A 10782-nucleotide genomic window follows, 5' to 3' on the forward strand; every position below is an offset into this window, starting at 1 on the left:
GTAAGTGAGTCTGGGCTTGAATCCTAATAATTCTTACCATACATTGTTGATGGAATTGATGTCAGTATTCTTGTTAATTGCTGAAATGTTGAAAAGTAATGTTGATGTATGAACTGCATTTAAATAAGATTTTTAATTATTAAAACACTAAAAATTTTCACATGTACTGTGAGTTTGCGACTGTAATTGTTTCAAAACCAACCTGTTACTCAGTTTTACTAGAGGATTTAAAGTTGGGGCATGTAATACCTATATTCCAGTACAGCATGATTTCATGTAAAGTAACGTAGTTCCATATATATAGTGTAAAAGTGAAGTAATTTTTAGAAATCCTTTCTTTTGTGAGAGAACTTTTAGTTTAGTCATGGTATGTATAATAGGGGCACTGTTATTTCAATTCCAAGCTACGTAGTTTGAAAGACAGTTTTAAGTTTGTTCTTAAGCAGAACAAACTTAAAGAAGCAGAATTCAACTTAAACTTCTGTGTAACTTTCATTTTTGTAGATGAACTGAAACACATCATAGGTGCAGAGACAACACGTAAAGGCATTCTTCGGGTCTTTGAAATGTTCCAGCACACTCAACTGAATAAGAGAATGGTGTACGTGTTTCTGGAGAGATTCCTAGAAACGTTATTTCCACAAAATAAGTTCCACGAGCTCTTCAACAAACTTCATTCACGGTCAAAGCAGATGCAGAGGTATAAACAGAGACTACATTGTACTCAAGCGCCTTCCTTGCAGAAAAGGTGACACTTAAACTATTAAGCTGGTGTTTGTCCAGGACTTAATTACTTGGGCAGATTCTCTGGGGCTTCAAACTCACATGCTGTTATTTCTGCACCAGTCTTCTAGTGTCACATATTAGATTATTAATGCATCTGTAAGACCTGTGGATCTTATCATCTTCACTTGTAATTCAACCACTACCAGAAAGGTTTATGTGTCTTATATGATTTGGTGCGTCTTCATGCAACATTGAGGAGAATACTGGCCCAATATATAAGAACGCTGATTCCTTCCGTTCCTGAGTCGATGTTTTGCCAGCAATGAAAAGTGCCAGACTGTTCAAGTAAAGCACAACTATGATGATACAATGGAAGAAAAGGATATTTTGGCACTGGGAGATAGTGCAATGTGTGAGAATCAGGTGGAATTGTTCTACAATATGACTGTGGTAGCTCTGTAGGGCTCTTTTGACATTCCTACAAAAGTTGAGCTAACAGGAAAAGCAGTCTCTGGAATAGCAAGTTCACAGGAGGAGGGAGAAGTAGTTATAGCCCCATCATAAAAGTATCTTTATTAAGGAAAAGTTGAGGTAATGTGGCTTGTATGTCGCATTTACATCACCTTTCATGTTTTGAAAAATAAACTAATATTAGATCTAATAGGGGTTTTAGTAAAGGCAGAATTGCAGTAGAAATAAACCCTTTATTCTGATTATTCTGAAGCTTTAAGGGCCATATTCTGCTCTTATAGCACTTGGCATACATTTTGCATGTAACTTCAGTGGAGAAGTGGCATCATATTTATGTTCAGTTGGCATATTTGAACATATGTCAAGCTGACAGGTGTAGAAGGAAGTGTGTATGTACATGTTTCGATGAGGATAGACATAATGTTAGAAGATGAGGATATTGCACTAAGACACAGTTTACACACAACCTCCCACTAAAATTGGAAACATTTTGAGGGTAAAAAGGCTATACGTCCTACTTAATTGAAAGGTTCCTTATCTTTCAGTGTCTAAGCCTCATGCAGAAAAACTGTTAGGATAAGTTGGTTCCTCAGATGTAAAAGATTTCATTAGTCATATGCAAACACTTGGAAATTCCTGAACGCATCTCAGTGTATATATGAAAATAAAAAGGAGATAAAGCTACAATATTTTTTTAAATAATTTTTTAATTTTTTGCATAGTGTAAAATTTTAATAAAAGTTTGACATCTAGGCCCCACATCCATCTGATTAGTTTCAGAGAATTTCTGTCCAGGTAAAAATGAAGTGTTGACTGAATAACCCTGTGTCGCCACAGCATTATCTTGGTTTGCACTTTGTTTTTCATGACCCCCTACTGTTTGAGCACCACTGTCTGGGTGAATATAAAATAATCCTTGTTGACTCTGGGGTTTTTTGAACTCTAAAAACAGGGTAAGATACAGCTGTTTATCAAGGATCCTCATAGTAATTTGTATCTTAATTGGGAGCAAATGATCCTTTCATGTGAGGGAGGAACGTAGACCTTTTATGAAAGTGTTCTAATAGAAGATAGAAGGCTTTCAAAAGAGCTAGTTAAATTGAATGAAGCCTCTATGTAGATCATTTTTTCTCATGGACTCTGTTGCGATGTAGCCTTTTATCATACTACTTAATGATGATCATATTATACTGTTAACATTTTCATACAGTATGCATGGGCTCAAGTGCACTTGTTTTTTTCATTATTGCAGAACTAATTACTGTAAATGAAATCCCGTTCTTTTATAATCCCTAGGAAGACAAGTTGATAAATATTCTTGCCCCCTCCTCTCTGCAAGTTCTGTAGAAACGTGATGGTTAAGTGCTATTGAATTTAACAAAATTCTTGAATTCTGTGTGAAGTAATTGACATAGCCAGCTCCTAATGTTTATGTGCCTGTGTCTTCATCTGATATCAGAGTGCCCAAACACACCTGACATCTGACTGATGAAAGATCTTTCAGCAATTGTTCTTGGTGATATAGTAAATATATCATTGATCCTACGAAATCTAATTGTCTTTTAAGTCACTGAGTTTGTTACGCAGTATGAAAGTGGGAAGTTCAAATACTGTCTTGTCCATCTGTGGAACCTTTTAACTATCTGTAGGTACCATGAAAATATTCAAGAGAACTAGTGATCATGTGCAAATTTGGGATTTTTTAACTGGTACATTTCTGTACAAAAATATAATAATATCTCTAGGAATGTGAACTGAACATAATACACCATGTTTATTAATTGTTTTACTGAATGAATTTATTACATGTATATACCTATACACACACTTAGATACATGTGTGTGCATATGTATGTATGTATTGATCTCTTGTCTTCTGTATTTAATTATAGAATGTGGCTTCCTAATTCGGTGGTACCTGTTGGCTGGCAAGAATCATCGAAAATTAATACTTTGTGTTAAAAAGAGTTTGTATGTATCTTTAATTTAAATGGTTTTCTTGTTGGCAATTTGAATACCTGCCCTGTCAACCCATGCAGCCTGTTCTCCTAGAAAGTTTCCAAAACTGAATGTTAATATACAGCACTTAAGCGTCTGGGTGTATCTTCTGGCCTTTGAGTGCTGTGACTGGCCGCTGAAAATTGTGCCATTGTCAACAAATGCACTTGTTTTAGCCTTAATTATTTTTAAGAGAAAACGAGCAATTGAATTTTTCATTAGGTTCATCCTCAAGCTTGTGATGCTGGTGTTCGCTAGAACTAAACAGTAAATTTTAAGTGCTGCCAGAATGTGTACCAAAATAAAAATATATGAATTCCACAATCTCAATTTTAATTTTGTGCAATATTTTCATTTAATGCATGTGTATTGAATAACTGTAAAATAAATGAATTTTTAATGTTTTGAAGTCTAGGTTAAAAATGTCTTCTCAGCTGAACAATTTTTCATTGTGTTACTGCATTAGTTTATTTAAAGACTTGTTTTAAAAGTCTAATTTGTTTCTCCTGTGTTAATTCCTTTGTTCTCAATGATCCTTGCTCATCTGAGCAAAGCTCATATATTACAAGGGAAAAATCCGAAGAGCACATCTCATGAATATAGCTGTTATAAGTTACTTGTGCATATCATTGTACAGTAAGTGTCAGCTCTGTGTCTAATAGATGCTTTTTCCCTCCCTTTCCCCTCCTCTCATTTCTGTAACAAAGAATGGACATCAAACAGGCTGCCATGATCACTTGCACTGAATGGCAGAGAACTCTGAATTTTTTTTTGGAGTTTGTGTTTATGTTCTGTCCAATAGAAAGATAAAAAGTTACACTAATAAAGTATTAACAGGATTATTGTGAGTCTGTTTATTCTAAAAATCGCTTTCTCACTAGCAGGTACGAATGTTCCTTAAGTCTGAAAAACAGTGACCAAGAATAAAAGTGTTGCTGTTAGATAAACCAATCATGCCTTGGTTTGTTTTTCAAAATGTTATAAACTGGTTTTGCTTTTAACAAATTAATCTCTGCATTCGTTTTTTTCATTTGCAGAGTGTCTTATAATTTAAAAGGACTTTGACAGAAACAGAGGGATTGTATAGTAAAGGAGTTTTTTTTAATATTGTTGCAGGTTTTTTTACTCCTTGGCTTTTTCCCCTGGGTTTATTTTTTCAGCAGCCGGACCTGCCATGGGAGCATAATTGTTACCCTTGATGTATTTATTCCAGCTGTTTCACATTCATCAAAAAGATGTCCTGAGCTACAGGGATGTTAGTTCTTTGACCCTAGAGTAGAGTTTACCTCTTCCACTAACTTTCATGCTTTTGCTACAGGACATAGACACGTTTTGGGAATTTCACTAGCTGATTGCAAGTTCTTATTTGTTAGAGCTGTTGCCTTAGGATAATTTTATGACAAGAAATTCCCTCCATTATAAACTTATTTTAAAAATCTTTAAAATATCTGCCATTTGCTAAGTGAGAGTAATACATCTGTCATTTATTGAAGTCTTCAGTCTTATCACTTTATGTGGTTTGTTTAGGTTTTGATGTATAGTGAATGTGTTGAGAATTGCTAAAATTTTTGTAAAGTTCAGTAATCAGCATCAGTCTGTATTGATTTGTTCAAGGACAAATTTAATGATTTATCTTCTGGAATGCAAACACTGAGTTCACTTTTTTGGATGTATTTCAAAAGAAATTTAACTTTGTTTTCATGAAACACTTGAACCATCTATGCCACTGCAGTTTTCCTTCCACACACAGAGAAATATGTTTGACAACTTGTGTATATAAATAATCTCAAATGACTGTTTCCCATGATGTGTCTTTTTGAATTACTGTGTCATGTTGAGGTTGGGATAATTTACATGGCTCAGTTAAATTATTTGGTATCTGGTTCAACGAGGGCTAAGTGGAATTCTCACTTGACATTTTAGAATTGGAAATGTACATAAATTAATTCTGAGGTTATGCTTAAGTAGCAAATGAGATTATATTTAATTCATTGGCAATCAAGAGCTACTTATTGTGAGCAGGGAATGTAGCTTTCAAAAACGGACTTGCTCTTTTTACTGTAACGGTTTTAAAAATGAGTCCCAGGTAGTCTTTTGCCTGTTTCTGCTGAATTTTCTCACCTTGAGGGCTAAAACATGCTAATGCTAAAGAATTAGCATAGAATTTTCTGTTACCTACTTACTGGAGTTTTAGGTATGAGATTCTCATAAAGTTGTGAGATTTGAGAACACTCATCTTCATTTAGAACACGTGGAACATGGTTCTGTGTGTTACCTGGTTATCCCATGCACAGAATAGCCAGAACTTTAAAGAAACTTAATTTTAAAATTCTTTTTCTTAACACAGCCAGCCAGTACTAGGGTAGGTACAAAGCTTTCTTTTCAGAAGTCATGTTAGCAAGGAACAGGTTTCTTACTTTTCAGTTTGAAGGTGTAGAATTTGATTATGAAAGACAATATTTTAATTTTTGTTGTGAAGAACTTAATACAAAACATTCATTTTTTTTTTTAAATTGGTGTCTCATCTTGTTCAATTTTATATTGTCGATGTTGATTTGAATCACTGGATTCCCAGTAACCCCAACATTGTTTTTGCTAACAAACAAGGCCTGCTTATACCTAATGTGAAAACATGAGGTGTTTGGGGGAGAAGATGGTAGGTGTGTCATTCAGTATTCTGCTGTCTCAGATAATCGTATCGGTGCAAAAGTGAAACTGTCATGCAATTGGGAATACACTGATCTTGCTAATGTGCAGTGCTATGTAAAGGCAATGTGAGTCCAAGGTTTTTCTGTCTATTATACATGTATATCATATGTATGAAAAGAAAACTTAAATATTCTTCCTACGTGTAGGCTGTAAGTGGTACTGAGGATAGCAATTAACAGTGGTGCTACATGTCTCTGAATGTGTTTTAGCCTGACTGTTCTGGTAATAACATAAGTGCAGCCTGCAAAGGTGATCTTAACAAGAGTTCCTTAGAATTGAGATATGGGCTGTCACCAGTGGAGGAGTACCTGAGCAATCCCAAGTGATTCTGCAGGCAAACATTTGTGCTATTTCACTTGTTGTACAATCTATACTTTAAAAAAAAAAAAAGTACTGATATTGTCAATAATATTGTTCTCTCTAGAGGGTGTGTCTTGAGCTATAAGAAGTGTAATAATATTCAGTGGATGGCTGTTTGAGTAGGTGGAGTCTCATGGCTTGACAGTGTTTGGGTCAGGAGTAGAACTCCTGGATGATACTGTAGATGATATTAAGTTCTGTTCTTTTGAGCAGTCAGTTGAGAAGTTAAGTTTTTGGTATTATAGTACTTTGTATGACACGATTTTTATTGTGGCAAAGGCTGTAGTATTATGATTCAAGCACTAAAATCAATTGCATAGTAATCAGAGCAGGCTATCGTTAACAGATTATTGGTAGCTTGTGTGGACTAGAGTGCAGGTGGATGGCAGACAGGAAAATACTTCAACATCTTCCTTTTCTGACTGAGAGAACCTTCTGCATTTTCTGTCCGTTCTGCTAATATCTTCTATGCAAAAAGAGAAGACACTAGTAACACCCTTCCCTTGATATGGCATATGAAAATGTGATTAGGTTATATTCTATATGCGAGATAATCTACTGAACTCATCGTAGTAGTGTTGTGGACCAGAATTATTAAGAATCCATAAGAAGCTACCTGTAAGTATTTAAATTGAAAACTATTGTACTGGTGATTTATTTTATGTCAAGTGATCGTTCACTGAACTGAGAGATGTGCTCTCATAATGGATCGTTCTTCGAAGGAAACCTGAAACAATGAACTCTAAAATATGCACCACTTTTTGATAATATTGAGTTATATATGCACTCACGTGTGTGTGCTGCAAAGCATAGTACATCTGGAGTACGGTGTCAAATTTTGGACTCCCCAATTTAAGGGTGATAGAGAACTAGAGAGAGTCCAGTGGAGGGCTGTAAAGATGATCAGGGGACTGGAGCATCTCTCTTACGAGGAAAGGCACTGAGACCTGGGGCTGTTTATTCTGAAGAAGACAAGACTGAGGGGAGATCTTCTCAACTCTTCATAAATACCTAAAGGGCAGGTGTTGAGAGGATGAAGTGAGGTTTTTTTCTGTAGTGCCCTGTGACAGGACACGAGGTAAGAGGCACAAGCTGGAACACTGGAAGCTCCACATGAACATGAGGAGAAACTTTCCTGTGAAGATGGAGCCCTGGCACAGGCTGCTCGGAGAGGTTGTGGAGTTTACTTCCCTTGAGATGTTCAAAACCTGCTTGAACACATTCCTGTGTGACCTGATAGAGGTGAAACTGCTTCACCAGAGGATTGGGCTTAGATGATCTCTGGAGGTCCCTTCCAACTCATACCGTTCTATCATTCTGTAAGTACAAGCATCCTTCTGCCCATCTTTCCAGTAATTTCGCAATTCTAAAATAAAATCTAGGGAAACATACTTCTGGTTTCTCTTCAATTAAAAATAAAAAAAAAATACATTCTTAAAGTCTGTTTTGAATAATTCTTTTATATTTGCTTGTTTTCTGGAATTTTTGTTTAAATTGATCATAGTGCTTTTATATTTGTAATAATCTCTTACATCAGAAGTGGCCAAAAAAGAAAGACTGGCATACATTTGCGTGTCTCTTTCAGCGACATGGAGTATTTTTACCTACTTGGACTATTTTGGATGAAGTTGTTTTTGAAATATGGACAATGGAAATATGTACCACTCACCTTTATGGTCCATGCATTGCTCCAACAGCAGTGCAGTGACTTAGAGGAGTTGTGTCTGTAGAGAAGACGTGAGCAAGGAAGTGCATGTTGTGGTAATTACTGATATTCAGATCATAGAAATACATGATTTGTTGAAGAATAGTTTTCCATTTAGAACTTCTGCTTGTAGTCCTGTCTCTTATGGACCTGGAGTAATTTTGTTTAAATTAATCTTTAACAACTCTGTAAGATAAATTCAGTTTCTGAATGCTAATAACCTGCTGCATCTTACAGGTCATATCAATTCACAAAACCAAAGAAGAAATTCTTGCAAAGAAAACTACCTGAGATTTTCAACATTTGCTTATTGTAACATTTCAAGTTAATTTCAAGTTAAAAAAAAAAGTTTGAAGTAAACCAGATGTTTCTAGACTTGTTTGCACTTAGTAGCTTTTGCTGCAGCAGCTGTTTATTCACTGTAGGAATATGTATGAGATTATTGTTTTTTAAACTAAACTGAAAAAAAATCTTAAATAATTCTAAATCCATTTAAACCAGATAAAACATTATTTTAAATGTGTTGTTTTAATGATATAGTCAATATTTTACCTTTTTTTTATTATTATTCCTCAGATTGGTTTGTTAAAAGCACAGATGCTTTTAAAAACAAATCTGTTTTGAAGGAGGTTTCACAGGTGCATGTGAAATGATGCATATGATAAGGTGCTCATGGACAGGCAATGAAGTTACTGAGCACTTTTAGAATGAAATGGGATAGAGGAGATGAAACTCCAAATGTAACCTTGAATTGTAGAGGTTAAGAAGACAGAGTGGAGTTCCTGGATCTACACCCCTTTATTCTATCCATCCTTCCTGCACCTCCAGAGTGCTTTGGTTGTGGTTTATGGCTTCAGAATTCGTGAGCCTTGTCTCAGCTTGATTCACTGCTGACATTTTGTAAGAGTAGCTGATCATATGAGATGAAAACAAACACTTTGGAAATATTTATGAATTTTAGCCCAAAACTTCATGAAAGTGACTTCCAGACTTCTAATCTCATTTAATCTGACCCTGAACCATGTTCCCAGTCTACATTCCTCTCTCGAAACACTTTGTGAAATGTGCTGGGGGTTTTATCACTGTGTGATGAGTCGATAGTGCTTAAGATTTGCTTGATATAAAGAAAGTGATTATATATGTCAGTGTGAGCAGTGCATGCGGTAATGGAGCTGCAGTGAGGTGAAATTTGACACACAGCAGGTGTGCAAAGAATAAGCAAAAACATTTTCTTGTGATAATGGTCATGAAACTGAAGTCCCAGAGAATGTGAACTATTTCTAAGGCCCCTGACGTTTTCATCAAGTGGTTTTGTAGAACGGGCCTGCCATCATCTGTTCTGTGGAGAGTTTTAAGGAAAAAAATTCAACACCTCTGCATTTAACAGTGTCCCTAATGTCACATTATCATAAGGTCAGTAAGCTTAAAAAACAAATGGAAGATTTTGCTTTGATGCATTTTCTCCTCAAGTACTTGGGATCTGTGCATCATAGTATGTTTGTGGTTGTTTTGGAGTGGTTCATGTTTTGCCGTTTGATTTAGACGGCAGGAGTGAGTGTATCACTGAGCCCCCCAGGACAGGCTGAGTATTTGCTGCAGCTACGTGTGATCAGGATGAGTATACTGTACCCTTACATAGCTGGTGGTGATTTCCACCAAAATCCTTTGTTCAGCTAATTCTGGTGGATTTTGTGGGGAAAAAAACAAATGTCTGCTCTGTGGCCACTTAACAGTCACACAGATCCTTTTGTTTCGAAGGAGATTTTTCAGAAATTACGAAGGCTAGGGTGTACAAGGAGGTTATCCTGGATTTAGTGTATGTGGTACATCTTTTGCTTAATGTTACCTTGCTAGGTTTTGTTTGTGTTTAGGAACTCCGTGGCATTTGAATCATCTCAGGAGAAATGACCAGTTTGTTTGCAGGTCCAGTTCCTGAAGATCTGCAGTAGCTTCCCTGCTAGGAGAGAAGCCCAGAGTAGAACCCTCTTCTGTGGAGACTGCACTAGGCAGGAGAAGCATTGAGAAACCTGTGGTGAGCCCTCCAGCTGAGAGTGAACTGGGCATGGTGCTATGCCTGCAGGAGCCTCTGTGCTCACACAGGAGAGGCTCCCTGGCAATGGGAGAGTTTTGTTTTCCACCATGCAGTATGACCAGCTATAGCTCTGTCAGAGGAATGACGTGCAGCTGTAGTGATGTCCAGGTGATGTCCTGTGCACTCCCAGCTAAACTGTCTCTTTCAGAGGGCTCTAAATGGAGCTGATACAAAATCAGTTCTGCTTTCAGAGGCAAAGAAAGAGCATGAGGTTCTGTGGGGAAAGACTGAGTCTGTGGCGTTTCACTTCAGTCCTGTGCAGGAGCTTCAGGATAGTGACGATGAATTTCTCTGAACTGCAGCTTTTAAGACAGCCATGAATGATGCACATTGCTAAGTAGCCTGGAGCCTCTTTAAAGCCCTATGTTTAGTGCTACTTGTTAGACTAATTAAAAAAAAAAATCTGATTGCAGTCCCCCAGAATATACAAATATTTTTGCCTAATGCATCAGTCTGGCTAACACAGCTCTGCAGTAGTGGGCACTTCTACCCTCTTGGAAAAAACCTTCTAGCTACAGGTGTTTTTCTTTTTCTGAAGGGGAGTTCTGGAAGGTCATAGAGCATGAAATCTATCCTAATTCAGCTTAGCTGCTAATCACATGTAGAGAAAGGAAAGTGTGACTGAGTATTGAGTAAATGTCAGTTGGCACCTGTTTTCACAATCTCAATTTGTTTTTCTTCTCACAGCATATTACACCTCTTAATTTAATTTGTGACTGGC

General features: G+C 36.6%; 1 protein-coding gene across 3 annotated transcripts in view; it reads left to right on the plus strand.

The window, feature by feature from the left end:
• Positions 1–4146, plus strand: part of SNX13 (sorting nexin 13) — a 64801-nt gene extending 60655 nt beyond the window's left edge. For all 3 annotated transcript variants that reach the window (XM_061996663.1, XM_061996665.1, XM_061996664.1), the window contains one exon: positions 505–4146. In XM_061996663.1, coding sequence (XP_061852647.1) covers positions 505–752 — 248 coding nt within the window. In that variant the 3' untranslated portion in view covers positions 753–4146. The remainder of the gene's footprint in view (positions 1–504) is intronic.
• Positions 4147–10782: the final 6636 nt, after the last annotated feature.

This window comes from Colius striatus, chromosome 5, assembly GCF_028858725.1.
Source record: "Colius striatus isolate bColStr4 chromosome 5, bColStr4.1.hap1, whole genome shotgun sequence".
In the NCBI taxonomy this organism is placed as follows: domain Eukaryota; kingdom Metazoa; phylum Chordata; class Aves; order Coliiformes; family Coliidae; genus Colius; species Colius striatus.